The 18,708-nt window shown below is 37.3% G+C and overlaps 1 protein-coding gene across 1 annotated transcript in view; it reads right to left on the reverse strand.

Annotated features, from left to right (window-relative positions):
• VPS45 (vacuolar protein sorting 45 homolog) overlaps positions 1-18,009 on the reverse strand; it is a 67,196-nt gene extending 49,187 nt beyond the window's left edge. Inside the window, exons 1-8 of the mRNA XM_026486662.4 lie at positions 13,886-18,009; positions 13,148-13,282; positions 9,961-10,021; positions 5,813-5,892; positions 4,721-4,789; positions 4,472-4,609; positions 3,914-4,024; positions 415-549 (exon numbers count right to left, since the gene is read on the reverse strand). Of these exons, the coding sequence (XP_026342447.2) occupies positions 415-549; positions 3,914-4,024; positions 4,472-4,609; positions 4,721-4,789; positions 5,813-5,892; positions 9,961-10,021; positions 13,148-13,282; positions 13,886-13,978 (822 nt within the window). The 5' untranslated portion in view covers positions 13,979-18,009. The remainder of the gene's footprint in view (positions 1-414; positions 550-3,913; positions 4,025-4,471; positions 4,610-4,720; positions 4,790-5,812; positions 5,893-9,960; positions 10,022-13,147; positions 13,283-13,885) is intronic.
• Between the last annotated feature and the right edge of the window lie 699 nt (positions 18,010-18,708).

Here is an 18,708-nt window from a genome sequence, read left to right on the forward strand (position 1 = left end):
GTCTGACTTTCAGACCATTTAATAAAAGAAGTAGTGAAAAAGAATCCTGAAGGCAGAACTGAAGGGCAAGAAAATTCCATTGTAATGACCAAATCTGGACATTGGCCAGGACACTGGTGATGAATACCATTACTATTCTCACAAAGGGCTACAGAAGGGAAGGAAGTAAATAAATTGGGTTCTAATTTTGAAAGTACAAAGCTAAATATGTGATGTCTCTGAAGAAAAAAAAAACTGTTAAAGGGTCAGAATCCAAGACTTCTGCCTTCTCTTGAGATGCAGTTTATCTACAGGATGCCCCTATCATCCTTCCACATGAAGTCCCGTACCTGTTCTCATTCAAACAAGTCAATCAGTACTGGCCTTCTTACATAAAAATAACTAAAACAATTTAAAAAAAATTTAACCACCTACGTTAGCATAGAATTCGTCGTTTTCAGCAGATAGGACCACCTCTCTTAAGTCTTTACTGATTCCCGGCACTCTGGAAAGATCAATCCGGTTGTTGTTTATGCCCAGTAGTTCGTGGACCATGGCCTGATATGTCCACTAAATGAAGAATTATGACAAAAAAAATTGGTAACTGACAAAACATGGAAATAGTAAATGTTCAGGAAAACAAAAACTGGTAACATTCTTAGCAACTAGTCTTCTTTACATAGAGGTTCTTAATTTAGTTCAAGTTTTATTAATATTTCGTGTTCTACTAAGCATTAAGACTCATTGTAATTGGTTAAGCTAAAAGTCAAAATACTTTTACATTTTACACTTTCGGAAGACGGGCAGCAAGATTAATATTCCTGATAGAAAGAAAACAAATTAGATCTATCATTAGCTCCAGTTTTTGCCTGTGAATTAAGAGTATATTTTTGGCTTCACAGATAGGGCTATATTGGTATTGCAGTTACAAGCTGTACCATTTCCTGTACGCTTCTGTGGTTTTCTGCAGCATGAGAAGTGTGCTCTTGCAGATCTGAGTGGTGCTATATTTATCCTGGGAACACTAATATTATCAGAAACAAATCTTGTGAGTTGATCAAAACACACATATTCAGAAACTTTGCCTCTGAATCCATTTTATTTCATATTTTTCCTTAATACGAATTGTGTGGAAGGATTGGTTTCCATTCTTTTAAAATGTGAACTTATTTGGTGAAAATGGAATGGAGAAACCCCAAATTTTGCCTTCTCACCATTCACGGAGAATGGGTTCCTTTTAGTCATAGGTCCATTATACACAACTAAGTATTTTCCAGCAAATTACCTTCTAAATCTAGAATCCAAATGCTAGAAATATTTATATACTTTTACTTCATCTTAAGCAATCTAGATTTATTAAGAAAGAACTTAAGGTGGGGCGCCTGGGTGGCTCAGTCGTTAAGTGTCTGCCTTCGGCTCAGGTGGTGACCCCAGGGTCCTGGTATCGAGCCTGGAATCAGGCTCCCTGCTTAGCGGGAGGCCTGCTTCCCCCTCTCCCACTCCCCCCCACTTGTGTTCCTTCTCTCACTGTCTCTCTCTCTGTCAAATAAATAAAATCTTAAAAAACAAAAGAAAGAAAGAAAGAAAGAAAGAAAAAGAAAGAAAGAAAGAAAGAAAGAACTTAAGGTTATAAAAGAAGGTGCTTCATTTCCTAAAATACTTGCCAAATGAATCCTTAAAAAAGCAAGTTTCAGGGACGCCTGGGTGGTTCATTTGGTTAAGTGTCTGACTCTTAGTTTTGGCTCAGTTCACGATCTCATGGGTTGTGAGATAGAGCCCAGAGTCAGCCCATGCTCAGAGAGGTGTCTGCTTGAGATTTTCTATCTTGACCCCTCCCCTGGCTCACACGCACGTGCACGTGCATGTGCCCGCGCTCTCTCTCTCAAATAAATAAAATCTTAAAAAAAAAGTTTCATGGGGGCATGTAAAATAAGTATAACAAAATATTTATGCTTCCATAGACAGCATCCTGTGTAGGCTTCTACCATTAGTACTTACTCTATAATTAAAATAATCAGTTTACTTTTCTCCCCATGGGATCATGAGCTCTTTGAGAGCAAAAATTGCATCTTTTAACCTTTTACCTCTAATACTTTTTTTTTTCTTAAGTAGGCTACATGCCCAGGGTGTAGCCCAACACGAGGCTTGAACTCATGACTCTGAGGTCAAGACCTAGGCTGAGATCACGAGTCGGACACTGAACTGAGCCACCCAGGTGCTCCATTACCTCCAATACTTAACACAATACCTGGCACATAAGTCGTTAATGAAATTAGTTGAATGAGTGGTTGTTTTTCTTTGGGAAACACAATTACAGGCAATCGTTTTTCGTTCTACTTTTTTATACTATCAAAACTTCTTTGGTGAACATATATTACTTTGTATTTTGGAATATAAGGCTATCCTATTATAGAGGAGCTGCACTCCACAGCTACAGATTTCTCCTGGCATTAACATGATTATAAGCTAGGAAGAAACTGCAATATAAACTATGTCTTTCCGTATGAATTCAAAGTCACTATTAATAGAGCCTCTACTTTGTGTAAGGTACTGTTCTTATACTCGCAGAAGAACAAACGCAGCTAAGACAGAGTCTGCCTTGAAGGACTGTGTGAAAATAATCAAAGGTACAACGTGGCAAATGAAGCACAAGACATAAGAGAGACACAAAGTTCTGCAGTAATTTTATGGAAAAAAAGAACATGTCTGACTAAAAGAATGAAAGGCTTCAAGGAGATGTTTTGAGTGGTTTTAAAGGAGAATGTTGATAGGTGAAGAAAGGGAGAGAAGGTATTTGAAACATTCCAGCGTTTAGACAGAGGTCACAACATGAATAAAACGACGGCCAGAAACCACACAGCATATCGGCACAGTAGTGAGTCGTAGGTTAAGGTTGGGCCCATATTGTGAAGGCTCTCGGATGCCAAGTTCAGGAGTCTTTAAGCCCGTAGGCAAATGGGAAGCAATGAAGATCTGTAAGCCAGGAGTAGTAAAGATCAGAACCGTGTTTTAGAAAAAGTGATTTAACAACATCGTGTCTATGAAATACATTCGAGTAGAAAGAAATTTAAAAGAGGGGAATCAAAGCCTTTCTGTTTCAGCCATCTTGGAGCCTGTGGAGGCCTGCTGGGAACAGGACTCCTAAAACGATAAATATTCCTGGAAGGCTGCGGTTCAAGGCCATTTTTGCTAGCTATAAGCAGGATCTCCAGAACCAGAGGGAGCACACAGCTCTTCTTAAAATTGAAGGTATTCATGCTCAAGATGAAACTTAGGTTCTCTCTAGGCAAGAGATGTGCTCATGTGTACAAAGCAAAGAATAACACAGTGACTCCTGGTGGCAAGCTGAACAAAACCAGAGTAACGTGGAGAAGGTAACTCATACTCATGGAAACAGTGGCATGACTCATGTCAAATTCTGAAGCAACCTTCCTGCTAAGGCCACTGGACACAAAATCCACGTGATGCTGTACCCTAAAGGATGTAAACTTACTGAAAAGTAAATAAATAAAAGTGTAGTTGATCTCCTATAAAACAAAATAAAAAATAAAAGTGAGGAATCGGTAGATGACTATCTCAGTATTCCTTTAAGAGATTAGGGTCTACACAAAGGTAATGGCAGTAAGAATGGAAAATTGCAGATAGACACTGGAAAAGGACAAGCTACAGAACCTAGAAGTTGCCTTCATCAGGGGGGAAGGTGGTGGCGGAAAGGGACAGGGAAGATGAGGCGGGAGAAAGAGCCAAAGATGACTGTGGCTGGAAGAATAGTGATATCAAAACACCAGGAAATAGAAGGCAAAAAAAAAACCCCCCAAAAAAAGCTGAAAATAAGGAGGCAAACACATGGACCACACAGTTCATTTCCACATCTGCATTTTGATGAATAGCACTTGAAATCATGCTTTTGTTATGTTAATAAAGGGTTCTGCACCTGGTTTAGCAGTGGGGTGATGGCATCATCGCAACGATCTAAAATAAGCAGCAATGGAGGCACCTCAGTGCGCCGGAATTCAAACAGTTCATATTCTTTAGTTATTACTTGCTGTGGATGAGAGAGAAAGACAGTTTGGTCAACCAATTAGTTGCAGACAGAGATGATATAAACAGAAAATTAATACATAAAAAAACACATTTAACAATAATTCTTTGCATCTTCATAGGCCTTCCGAAAAGGATTCAAAGGCTTGACAAAGTTTGGTAGCATCCTGTTTAAGAGGTTAGGACTTAAAGCTCTATTTTACGAATGGCTTAATTGGATCAAAATAAGTATTTAACTTATTTAGCTCGCAAATGTTGCTTGAGTTAAGCCTAAAAATTTTACCCCTAATTTGTTGCCTTTGATTTTTTATTACAAAGATCTCCCTCTTTGCAGGTAAACCTAACATAGTCACCTCCTTGATTGTAGAAAAAATATTGTTATAGTTTCTGAAATACGATAAGGAAATGAATGGTCTTGATGCTTTGGAACTGGGGAGAGGGAAAGCCATACCTTAACACATTCTGCAAGTCTCTTTGCTGCCTCTGATGAAAGCTGGTAACGAATCATGGGACATTTCTTCAGAGACAAAAGGAGAGCTGTCAGTCCTTGAGTTGTTCTGGATAGCTGGGCTGGATCCCAATTTCGACCCTTTTTGTTAAAAATGTATATTCAGAGAAAATAATTGAATTTTTTCTTACAAGTCCAATTACTTGCTGGATTAAAAAAATAAACTTATTTTTTTATCCTTTCCTTCCATACCTGGCAGCAACCCAAAATACTGAGGGAAAACAAATGTGGATTCACAGCAATATAATCACCATAAAATTCCTGCAAACAAAGCACCAAGATCAGTCATTTCATAAATTCCAACTGTATCATACAGTAATATTTTCATATGTGATATAACACTGTGTGATATAATCACATTTGAGGAAATGCAGGTATAAAAGAGATACAAAAATTGATCAATTAATAATTGAGTAGCAATAATAAATGTGGGGGAATAAAATAATTATAAAATAGCAGCAGCAATAATAATAATAAATCTTTTAAAAAACAAAAAGTTGTGGAAGTATGTGTATTACATTTCTGGAGACCTCTGTGCACACTCAATTAGTAAAAATAAGACACTGTTATAGGATACACAACGTAACACACAGATGAGAAAGAACTTTGCTGTGCAGTGTATTCTTTTTTTTTTAATTCATTTATCACCTAGCACATCCTTCTGAAAATCCAAAACTTGTTTATTTGCTGCCCTATTCTTCACTTAGGTGATAAATGTATCCAGACATTTGTGATAAATGTATTCAAGAACATAAAGCATTTAAGAAGTAAAAAGTAACATGACATGTTCTGATGTGATGTATTATACAGCATGCAGAATATTTAGGAATTACTAAGTTTTAACCTAACAATAAAAGTCTACTTTTTACCTCCCAGAGCAAGACAATCACAAATAGAACTTTAAAAAACCTCTTTCACATCCTTTACTTCCTATTCTTTTCCAATCAGACATAGCCCTGTAGATGAACATTCTTACAATGTGGTTCATAAAACTCGCATAGAATATATGTGACTCTGTGCCCAACCCTGTGAAACCCTCCCTATCCATTCAGTAGGACCCACTACTCGTCCAATTCCCTTATTCCCACTGACTCCTTTAATTCTGTTCCCACCCAATTTGATACCTCTTACAAACTTTCTAAGTATGAGTATAGTTTGGTACAATGCATTTATAATGTCTGATCAATAGCCACCCTTCTTTTGAGACAGCACCTTTCTTATGTTGGACTCAAATCTTTAAAAAGGACCAATATAAGAGATGTGTTAGAGGACCAATACGTTTACCTGAACCTCAGCCACAACTTCCTGTTCATCAGCTTCAGCTAATGACTTCACATCACTCTTGCTGATCACATTACTGAAATCTGAAACAGACATATGAGTTGTGGCTGACTCAAAGGAGATCATTTTTGCTGCAATTAAACATAAAAGAGCTTAACGACCGAGTGAAGTTTGGTATACATTGCGGTATACGTCAAAGTCAAACACCTTCAAATTCGAATGAGTAGCACAAATATACTCAAATCCATAAATTCATAATACTACTTGAAAAAAAAACCACCATGTAGGCATTGGAGGATGCCAGGGAACCAAGTCATTATACTGAAAATAGCAAATAAAGGGAAAGAAGTGAGTTCCTTTATATACAAACTGTACCACAGATAACCAAATAGAAGAGGGGAAATTTCTATTTATGGAACTATTCCAGCTAAAAAACAAAGAAGGAATGATAATGATAGAATTAAAAGATCATCATTTTTATCAACCACTAATGAATCAATGGATGGACCTAGGCATTGAGCATCAACTGATGCTAATATCACAATAAGAGACAATCAATGAAAGCACACAACACTGACTATGAAATATTCTTGCCAAGAAGAAATCAAATCTAAATCTAATTAAGCTTCTATATCCAAGTACCAATTTACAGAACTAAAGGATAGAGGGATATTTATTTGTTTGTTTAAGATTTATATATTGGGGGGCGCCTGGGTGGCGCAGTCGTTGGGCGTCTGCCTTCGGCTCAGGGCGTGATCCTGGCGTTCCGGGATCGAGTCCCGCGTCAGGCTCCTGGGCTGGGAGCCTGCTTCTTCCTCTCCTTCTCCCCTGCTGTGTTCCCTCTCTCGCTGGCTGTCTGTCACATAAATAAATAAAATCTTTAAAAAAAAAAAAAAAAGATTTATATATTGGAGAGAGAGAGAAAGAGAGCACACAAGTGGGAGGGGCAGAGGGAGAGGGAGAGAGAATCTCAAGCAGCCTCCACACTGAGCGCAGAGCCTGACGTGGGGCTTGATCCCATGACCCTGAGATCATGACTTGAGCCAAAACCAAGAGTCAATGCTTAACTGATGGTACCACCCAGGTGCCCCAGGAATATTTTAAACTGCAAAGAATATGTTAAACTACCCTATCAGGATGCAATCAGCAAGATGCAGGCTGTGAGAAACTTTAACAGAACAATGTAGTTTCTTCAATAAATAAATTGCACTGGAGAAAGATTGAGAGAGACAGAGAGAGAGAAAACACCTATAGAAGATTAAAGAAACGTAAACAACATATCAATCAACAGCAATGTGTAGATCTTATCATGATCATAATTCAAATCCAAAAACAGTGAGAAAAAAACCCAAAACAAAACCATAGGAGAATTTGAAATTTGAATGCTAAGTATTTGAAAATAGGAATTATTTTTCATTATTTGGATATGCATAATAATGGTATTTTATTCTTTATTTTTTATAATAATGGTATTTTATAAAATGAGTCCTAATCTTTTAGAGATGCGTACTGAAATATTTAGGGATGAACTCATATGATGCCTTAGATCTCCTTCAAAATAACATTGGTGGGGGAGTAGATGGCAGTATAGCTAAAACGAGATAGGCCACAGCAAAGCAACTTTTGAAATTGGATGATGGGTACATTGGGATTTATTATACTATTTGTATATATTTGAAAACTTTCATAATAGAGGTTTTTTTTTTAACAAAGGAAGGAGCCTATTATACAATATATTCAGTAGACATAAAAATGCAAAAATAAAATTATAAAAAAATGAGATGAGCAGAAGGCCAGTTTAGTGTTGATATAAATTGTGCTGAAGGTTTGTAATGAATAAAATCACTACATACAAACTCATTTAGTTTATTTTAATCAAATAAAATTGTGAAATTGATTGCTTTACCCAAGAGTCAAGAGTCTGTTTTTCCTAGGCTTTAGTGTTGCTTTAATATATATCATTTTTTTTCTTCTACTTCATAGATTTACAGTGCAAATCACACAGTCTTTAGAACCAGAAGAATAGACATTAGATTATTCATTACTAGTCTCAACTGCTGCCTCAAAGAACTCTCTTTAGAGGAAAAAGGAGTCTTCATCTCATGACCTACTCAATTTTTAACTGACTCAGCACAAGAAGTGATTCCATTATATGTCTACTTAAATTTGATAGCACAGGGAATCTTTCATATTTTCATATATTCATATATATATATATGTGTATATATATGTACACACACAGGTCACTAAGTACAAGTTTCTACGCTTTCCTAAGTACTTAGCTTGTGATGACTACACACTTATGACTACTGCAATGACTACATACTTATCGGAATGGCTAAAATAAAAAAGGGCAACACCAAATGCTCATAAGGATACAAAGAAACTGGATCACCTGTACATTGCTAGTGGAAAGTAAAATGGTATGGTCACTCTAGAAAACATTTAGCAGTTTCTTAAAACACAAAACATGGAACTACCATATGACCCTCAGCAATTGCTCTCCTGGATATTATTTACTACAGAGAAATGAAGACTCATGTTCACACAAGAACCTATATACAAATGTTTATAACAGCTTTATTTGTAGTAACCAAAACTGAAAACAACTCAGATATCCTCCGATGGGTAGTTAAACAAATTGTGGTATATCCATAACATGGAATACTACTCAGTAATAAAAAGGAATGAACTAATGATACATGTTACAACCTGGATGAATCTCTAAAGAACGCCTAATGAAAAAAGCCAATCCCAACGGGTTATATACTATATAATTCCATTTATGTAACATTCTTGAAATGACAAAATTATAAAAACAGAGAACAGATTAGTGTTTGCCAGGGGTTAGTTAATAAGGGGGTTGGGTGGGAGGGAAATGGACCTAGTATAAAAGGGCAATATGAGAGATCCTTATGGAGATGGAAATGTTTTATATCGTAACTATCAATGTCAATATCCTGGATGTGGTATTATACTATAGTTATGTGAGATGCTACACTGGGGAAAATGGGTTTAAGAATAAACGGGATCTCTGTATTATTTCTTACAACTATATGTGAATCTACAATTGTCTCAAAATAAAAAGTTAAATTATAAAAGAAAGCCTGTGACTATTAGCCGAAAGTAAAAAACAAAAACAAAAATAAAAACCCACCAGGATGGCAGAAACTAATAGAATTGCCAATTTTTACCTCTTGAGGTTGTTGTATGGGCTCAATGAAATAATACATGAGAAAGTTCTTTATAAAATACTGTCTTACCACACATGTTAATTTTTGGTACCATTATTTAATTGTGGCATATAGCGTAGAAAGTATGTATATCTTAGAGTATAATCTAAACCCTAGAACTCCAAAGCCTTCAAGTAAGCTTTAAAAATTTCACAAATGCCCTACATACTGAGGGTTAAGGTTTGTCCTTGGTTTTGGAAATGGCACCAAATAAAATAGACTTACTAATTCCATAAAGATCAATAATGACATCTAGAGGAGAATGGATGTAACTTCCAAAACAGAACGTATTACATAAAAAAAAAAAAAATCATATAAAATGTATAGTAACCACAAATTTATTTCCAGGACTCTGCCCTCCCCGTATCCCCCCCAAAAATTATGTACATAAGAGATACCTACTGGATGACTTGTACTTTCAAGTATTACATAAAGTAGCAAAGAGAAGTGGAATGATTTCATGTAAATGAAAAACTTTACATATATGTAAAGTAAATCTCTGCTTTTCCAACAAACTCAAGCATATCCTCCTCCAGGTAAAGAAACCAGCTTCTATGCCTCAGTTCATAAAAGTATAAAATAGGAATAAGTACACACTTTTTGTTTTGTTTTGTTTTGCAGAGGTGGGATGTAAAATTTGGCTACTTGTAATTTTTGACTTCTAAAGAATCTTGACAGGCAAAATAAAACTTAAAAATAATTTTTACCTAATTAATCAACGATGAAGAAAATCCCACTTAGCTCTCTAAAACAAAATGTTGGTATTGGTCATAAGACTATTAATACTTGAAAGGACATAAAAAAATCAGACTCATATAGTGACTGATTCAGTTAACTTATTGATGATATGAAGTGTCCAGCCGAACAGACTAGCTAGGATACAGTTACATGATGGAGTAAATGAAATAATATACTTACAAATAAAATATATACTGTATTTTGGTCTCCGGAGTTCTTGAATCAGATAATCCACATTCTCCTAGAAAGGAAACAACAAACAAATAATATGTGAGAATTGTTTAAGTGAAAAAATAATAAATACCGTCTATTGATTTATTTAAGTATTTACTGAGAGTCTGCTGAGTGCTGAGGTCTAGATTTAAGTGTATGCTGCAGGGATGAGGGCTGGAGGTGAAAAAGAATAGGTTAAATATAATGATCAGGAATCATCTATAATATTAATGAGCTGCATTATCACGGCCAAATTAAGATTTAAAAATATTAAAAACACAAATGTTAAGTACAACATAAAACTGATAATAATTCCACAAATTTGCCTCAGGCTGCTTGTCTATAAATTATTCATCTAATCAAAATTCTTAGATAGAATATCAAATATCTAGTTCTTTAAAAACCAACATTCAAGAGAAAATACACTTACTTGTATTCACTTTGGCTTTTAACTTATTGGTACCTAAGACTGCACAACTGTAATGTTTGTGAAGTATGTGCAAACAGCAGGTTAAGACTTTTCATATAAATCCATTATTTAAAAACAAAATATGGGGGCATCTGGGTGGCTCATTTGGTTAAACGTCTGACTTGTGATTTTGGCTCAGGTCACAGGCTCATGGGTCAGACTCCACACTCAGCCGGGAGTCTGCTTGGGATTCTCTTTCTCCCTCTCCCTCTGCCCCTCCCTGCCACTCACACTTTCTCTCTCAAATAAAACAAAGAAATCTTTTAAAAAAAATAAAATAAAATATAAAATTTAGAAGTAAAAAAAAGTTGATTTTTATATGATCAAAACATAAGAATTCCAATTACGTAAGATCATAATGCAGGTTTTATCTATTTTTGAAACAACACATAAATTTCAATATGACTTTGGTCCCCAGTCTAAACATGATAGGAAACACAGTTTTGAATGTTTAAAAAATTATACATTTCCTTAAAGAACTAAAAGTAATATAAGCAACGCACATTGCTTGTTAAATGGGAAAAAGGTTTTTAAAATAGTCATTTAGATTTAAAAATACATTAAAATTAACTTTACAGGGGCGCCTGGGTGGCTCAGTCATTAAGCGTCTGCCTTCGGCTCAGGGCGTGATCCCGGCGTTCCGGGATTGAGCCCCACATCAGGCTCCTATGCTGGGAGCCTGCTTCTTCCTCTCCCACTCCCCCTGCCTGTGTTCCCTCTCTTGCTGCCTGTCTCTCTCTCGGTCAAATAAATAAAATAAAATCTTTAAAAAAAATTTAACTTTACAACATAATCTTAAACAAAAATCATTTTTAAGAACACATTTTTAGTGGGGCACTTGGGTGGCTCAGTCAGTTAAGTGTCTGCCTATCGCTCAGGTCATGATCCCAGGGGCCTGGGATGAACCCTTAATCAGGCTCCCTGCTGAGCAGGGAGCCTGCTTCTCCCTCTCTCTGCCCCTCACCCCACTCGTGCTCATGCTCGTGCTCTCTCTCAAATAAATAAATAAAATCTTGAAAAAAAAAAAAGAACACATTTTTAGTTTTAGAGAGAGAGTGTGTGTGTATATATATACATATATATGTATATATATAAAGAGGTGCTCTAATGAAAAATATTAGGAAATGATGGATTAGATGATCTCTAAGATCCTTCTCAGCACCAAAATTTCATGAGCTACAAATGTGAAAAAACTGGAAATGACTATAACACAGTTAATGTATTCATTAATTCAGGAACTATTTATTGAGGTCCACCATGTAGCAGGCACTGGAGACATAATAGTATGAAAAAACAGATACCATCTCTACTCTCATGGAGCTTACTGCTGGTAGGTGAGAAAGATATTAATCAAACCATATAAAACTTCAACTATGACAAGCAAAAGGGAGAAGAAGATGGTGCTGTAAGTACTTATAAGACAGGGGTTTGACTTGGTCAGCAAAACCAGAGATTTACTGGAGGAAGTAAAGAAGTTCCAAGCAGAGGGAAGAGCCTGTGCAAAGGTCCTGTGGCATGATGGAATAAAGTGAACTCAAAGATTAATGTGGTTAAGAGCAAAAGGGGGAATGGTTTGAAATGAGGCTGTAGGAATGACAGGAACTCGACCACACAGAACCACAATTAAGGAGTTTTGCCTTTAGCATAAAAACAATGAGAAGTCATTCAAGGATTTCAAGTGGGGGTGACATGATCAGATTTGTATTTCAGAAAGTACATAATATACACGCATGGTAAAAGAGTGCTTTGGAGTTGAAGATCATGAATATAAAGAGAATATACAAAGTAAGGTTGAAATAGTATGGGCGTTTTACAGGAGGACTCAAGCTAGATTTAGAAAATGATGTATGAAAATGCACAGAAGGCTAAAGAACCTTTAATTAGGGGAAGAGAACAAATAGAGAAGAGGAATGACCATGTAGAGGGATGATAAAAGGGCCTCGTTGGCAATAGTGGAGGAGCAGAGATTGGACATGGGAGGCTGGATACACAAGGGCAGATCAAAACAGCTAAAGGAGGGATTTGAGGGCTGGGCTCCTAAATATTGATTTAATCATGGAAGTAAAATTGAGCCATTATATGTCCCTGTGCATAGATGTGAATGAAATGATACAGACTCAAGATACTGGTGTATTTACATAAGAATATAAGATTAAATGGCTGAACTGCGAGAGACTATGGACTCTGGGAAACAAACTGAGGGCTTCAGAGGGGAGGGGGTGGGGGACTGGGATAGGCAGGTGATGGGTAGTAAGGAGGGCACGTATCGCATAGGGTGCTGGGTGTTATACGAAAACAATGAGTCATGGAACACTACATCAAAAACTAAAGATGTACTGTATGGCGACTAACATAACAAAATAAAAAATTATTAAAAAAATAAGATTAAGTGGCAGCGGTATTCAGTGTGATAGCTATGGAGGTTAATCCAGGAATTAAGTGATGTGGGTCTCTGCTAGGATAGTTAGTGGTTTTGGAAGTAGCTGGGAACCTAAAGGGCATTGTGGACGAAAAACTGACTGTAAGGAGTAAACTGAGATGTGGAAAGCAGGAGGGTCAAGGTTGTAACTCTGATGAACCAGGTTAATTATGATGCCACAAATGATAACACAAATTTATTTTGCTTTCTTAATGCTTTCATATCAGAGTGTTCTGTATTTGCCTGGGCAAATGACAGCTCAGTACCTTCGTAGGACGAAGAAAACAAATTGCTTTCAGGTGTTTCATGATCTCTCGATTTTGAGAATCAATGCGTTCAAAAAGGTACACTTCCTTCTGAAGAATCTCTGATTGTGTGTATACCATACTCACTATGCCAGTCTGTAAAGAAAAAGAATTAACTAATATTATGCTAGTCAAAAATAATATAAACAAGCAGCAACACCTAAGACTTAAATTTTTTTCAACAGTACTTAGCTGGATAACGTAAATACTAACATATGTGATAACATTTACTGAGCGTCCAAAACATGTAGGTAATGTACCAGAATGAAAAACATGTTCTCTCTGAACACAATCCATAAATTTCGAAAAAAAATTTCCCCATCACCTTAGAGTGTTTTTTTTTTTAAATAATTCTGTGACCAACAAATAATAACCTGTCATTTAAAAACACAACGGTGACTGGAAATAAGTCTTCCAAGTGTCCTGTCTCACATATTATTTCTCGGCAGAGACATTTAGAAAAGGACTTCTGATTCCAAAAAATTGTTCCGGGTAGAAGAAGAAATCTCTGGTGGTAGTTAGAGCCATTTACACTGAAAACCTACTAGACAAGCTTTATACCACCTTTCAGTTCCACACCAACGGACCCTCGCTTCAAAACCTCTAATTCAATACTAAATCCTACCGTGGAGTGGGAGTAGCTATTCTAAGGGAGGGAGAGTTCCCTCACAAACAAATACTGAGCAAAAGCAAACTCACCGTCTCTTTATCCATGAGGAGTACTTTCATACCCGGTCCGCTGTCCTCTATCATTTTGGAAACGTACTGCTTCACAGCAAAAACCACGTTCATGGTGGCGAATTGACAGGTTAACCCTACAGCCCTTCCCGCCCCCTTTTCTCTTGCTAAATTAACCCCCGGCCTTTTGGCCGGGTCTCAGCGGCTTCCTCCCCGCCCGGCTTTGGCTTCCGGAAGTCCGGGCAGCCCCTACGGTGCTGGGAGTTGTAGTTCCGCTGCGCGGGGCGGGCGACCCAGCCTCCCGGCTGAATGGAAAAATCCCGCGGAGACCCCCCAGGGCAGCAACGCTCGGAAGTGATTCTCTACCCACCTCCAGTCTGAAGTTGTTTGAGGCCTGGACTCAGAGCACGGAGGGCCGTGGGTCCGGGGTGCCCCGGCTGCCCCCGAAAGCCTCTCCTGCTGGCTTGGGGAGACGGTAGCCGCTCGCGGCGTGGGGGAACTTGGCATGAGGCTGGCTTGGAGGCGAGAACCGGAGTGTAGCCGTGGTCACTATGTGCCATTAATACTTTCTTGGGTGGCACGTGAAGGATTAAGGGAAGAGAGCTGGCGTAATGCTTCCGGCCGCTCGGAAAGGTATTTGCTAAGTAATGGCCGAGGTTCGTCCTCCCCGGCTTCATCGTGTCATTAACAAGGCGAGGACAGTACTCCCGCAAAGCGAGGCCCGAATTGGTTTTCTGAAGACTGAGGGGCAAGTGAAATTGAGTATTTGTTGAACGAACAAAGGGAATGCCCTCGAGGGTTGTTTTGGAAGAGGCCTCAGATCCGCCCCCCGGAGGGCCGGGAGCTGAGTCCGCCGCGGGGACTCGCAGGGCGCGCGAGGGACCCCGGGTTTGGCGCCCTGGGCGACTGGACTCCGGCTCCTGCTGAGCGGGTGCGAGGGACCCGCGGCGCTGAAACTGCGGGCAGGAGCCCAGTTAAAGTCAGAGATGGGTAGGGGCACGTATCCGGTGGGACTAAAGCAAAGTGGCGTGGGGGATTTTAAGGGAAAACTCACAAATTTTGTTTTAAGAAACAAGAAGGACTCAGCCACAGAATGAGTCTTAAAGCCATCAACTTCTAAATGTATGCATTTGTGTTTAACACCCTGAAGGTCTTCTCCCCATTATGCTGTTTCTCGAAAAGGCGAGAAAAATGTTAGTTTTCCCACACCGTTACGTTAGGGAATTTAAAAATCAGGAAGATCATAAGAAACAACTGCAAGAAATCAGCAAGTATAATTGCTTGTAAATATTTCCACTAAAATAGTGACCAGTGTTTGTTGGGGTCTCTTTAATCAATAGGTTCAACATTGCCAAATGAATCATTCTTTAGTTATATTTTAAGAATTAAAACTAGACCCAGAGCACGTTAACATTAATCTGGCTATTAAGATTACTTTATAAAACTTTATATACAATTATCATATCCTTTAAGGGAGCTCAGAAGCCAATTGAAATATCATAGATTTTTGTCACCTCTGAAATTGTGAAGAATGTTTATTTTCTTTTCAATTTTTCTACCGTGTAAAACTTCCCATTGCGCTTTTTATCAATTTTTGAATTGTTTTGAAAGAAAAGTTATATTAAAATGAAAATGTGAACTTTAAATGGATACACATGAGAAAAATCTAATTTATATAAAATTCTATTAACTTAAAATGTTAAGATTTAAAATATATTAAATATATTTAAAATGCATTACAATTAAAATATAGAAAGCAGTGAACCAGTGAAACACCTGCAAATCCTGTAAGTTATCAATATTTGAAAATTCACCTCCTCTCTCTGTGACACTTGGTTTTCTTTTACCTATAATTTAGACTTCAGCATAAGATTATTTTCCATTTTATGCATTTTTTAGAAAGAACAAGGAAATTCTTGTCTGAAATTCGTGCTTTTTTAGACAGTAATCAGTCTGTAAATAATACATGGCAAGAAACTGCATTCTTTTTAGTTGGGCAATTATAACATTTTAGAGAAGGAAAATGCCTGTTTTGACAAGGCTTAGTAATTCATTCCATTGCCCACGAAGTTCCACTGATGTCAGTGGCAGTGATATTTTGTACGTTGATAAGACGGGGAATGTAAACATTCTGTACAAAATAGTTATCTATTTAAAGAATGCTGTGATAGTCCTCAAGTTTGCCAGCCTATTAATGAGAATTAAATGAAATAACATGCAGAAAAAATGTTGCCTGGCACATACTAAATGCTCAGTAAATAGTAACTTTACTTATTTATTTATTTTTAAAGATTTTATTTATTTGAGAGAGAGAGTAAGAAAGAGCATGAGCAGGAGGAGGGGCAGAGGGAGAGGGAGAAGCAGGCTCCCAGCTGAGCAGGGAGCCCACTGCAGGGCTCCATCCCAGGAACCCGGGATCATGACCTGAGTGGAAGTCAGGCCCTTAACCAACCAAGCCACCCAGGTGCCTCTCAACTTTAATTATTTAAAATGGAAAGCCTGGGTGGCTCAGTCACTTAAGCATCTGCTTTTGGCTCAGGTCATGATCTCAGAGTCTTGGGATGGAGTCCCATGTCCAGCTCCTTGGTCAGTGGGGGAACTTGCTGCTCCCCCTGCTTGTGCTTGTTCTTGCTCTCTGGCAAATAAATAAAATCTTTTTAAAAAAAGTCGAAGGTAGTTATACCTTTTAGCTTGTTTTTTACATATGACATATTTTATTCCCCTTTGACAAGAAAATTTTAGAATATAATCAGTATCAGAATCTGTAAACTACAGTTTCTGAGTATAATTTCCATAATAAGTTTATCTGGCATTACTATACAATAATAGAAGTGTCGATGGGAAGAATTGGGCTGCTCCTTCATAATTTGCAAACCATACAATTTTCGTGGAGATAAAACTTGGGAAAAATATGCTTCAGGTTCCTTCAGAGGCTTAGTGATTACCCAACCTCAAATCAAACAGTTTGTTAAGTTTTTTCACAGTTGGTGGTTTAGTCTTGAACTTCATGGTAGCAAAAACAATGAATCGCTTTAAATCATTAAGCAAAAAATATTTGCACAAAGGATTCTGTCTGCACATTCAGTAGTGTGGGTGGTTTCATCTTTCTGATGGTGATGTTAACTTTGATCACGTGGTTAGATGGTGTCTGCTGGATTTCTCCACTGTAAAATTATTTTTCTCCTTGTAATTAATATGTGGAAATAGATAAAGGGGATTAAGAGGTAAAAACTTCCAGTTATAGAGTAACCAAGTCATGGAGGTGAAAAGTACAGCATAAAGAATATAGTCAACAATATCTTAATAACATATGGTGACACGTGGTGACTTTCGTTACGAGCATCGAGGAATGTATAGAATTGTACCAATATGTTGTACACCTGAAACTAATGCAACATTTTATGTTAATTATACTTCAATTTAAAAAAATGTATACTTAAAGCAAAAATAAATATAAATATCATATGGAGAGAATCCTTGATGTGTTGCAAATATCCTATTTCTTCATCATACTTGTTATACACGCTAATTTTAACTGGAATCCATTGATGGTTCTTGCCTGCAACCATTGATGTTTACCTGATGGTAATTATTTTCCTCGTTTCTTCTGCAGTTATTGTTTGGAATTCCTCTATAAAAAAGAGCTCTACTCTCCCCCCATTTATTTATTTATTCAATTGTTATTTATGTCAGACTCATGGATCTTGAAGAAAATTACTTTTAAGTAGTAGGAAGAATATGTAGAGGTTGAGAGTGCAGGCTCTGGAATCAGGCAACCTGAACTGGATTCTGCTGAATCCTAGCTGCAGGACTTTGGCAAGTTACCTAACCACCCAGTGCCTCAGTTTCCTCATTTGTAGCTGGAGAAAATAACAGCTACCTCAGGCTGGGATGAGCATTAAGTGAGATAATACATGTAGTTGTTAGCCTAGCTTCAGTTACTTTTTCTTCGTAAATATTTTGAACGGTGTTAAATTTTACTGTTTATAAGTTTCCCCACCCACAAAGTTAATATAAAAATGGTCGACACACAGACAGTAGCTGTGCTTGTGCTGAGCATAGCATAAGGTATAGATATGTTGATTCACTGTGTCGTACACCTGAAACTAATGTAACGTGTGCCAATGATACTTCAATTAAAAAAAAAAAAAGGAAGGAAGAACATCAGAGAAGGAAGAAATGAAGGTAAAATAGTAATAAACAAATACATTTTCATGTGCTTGCCTCCCTGAGAAATTATTAAAATTCACAAAATGAATTTAGAAGTGTAACGTTAATGAGATGCGTAAGTTCGTATTTCCAAAAAAAGGTTGAAATAGAATTTTGCTAAGATCTTTTATGATCATAATTCTGTTCTTTTTTTTTTTAAGGATATTTTATTTATTTATTTGACAGAGACAGAGTCAGCCAGCGAGAGAGGGAACACAAGCAGGGGGAGTGGGAGAGGAAGAAGCAGGCTCCCAGCGGAGGAGCCTGATGTGGGGCTCGATCAGAACGCCGGGAACAAGACCTGAGCCGAAGGCAGACGCTTAACCGCTGTGCCACCCAGGCGCCCCCATAATTCTGTTCTTGAGTTACTGTGTTAGAAACATAAATGACCATGAAATGTGATGAGATTATTTTTTTAAAATTTTAGCTGTTTCAAGAGAATAGGCAAGCCATGTGAAGTAAGTACCAGAAAATACATGTTCTTGTAAATCCTTAAATTTCATTAGTGGTAAAGGAATTTTTATTATATTTTTATATTGAAATAATTCCTTTAGAAATGGCTCATTATTGCCTTGATCGAGCATTTGATCAGGATTACTTGTTTTTCTTCACTAGAAAGAATAGTGTTGAAAAAA

The sequence above is a fragment of the Ursus arctos genome, unplaced genomic scaffold (genome assembly GCF_023065955.2).
Source record: "Ursus arctos isolate Adak ecotype North America unplaced genomic scaffold, UrsArc2.0 scaffold_12, whole genome shotgun sequence".
NCBI classification, from domain to species: Eukaryota; Metazoa; Chordata; class Mammalia; order Carnivora; family Ursidae; genus Ursus; species Ursus arctos.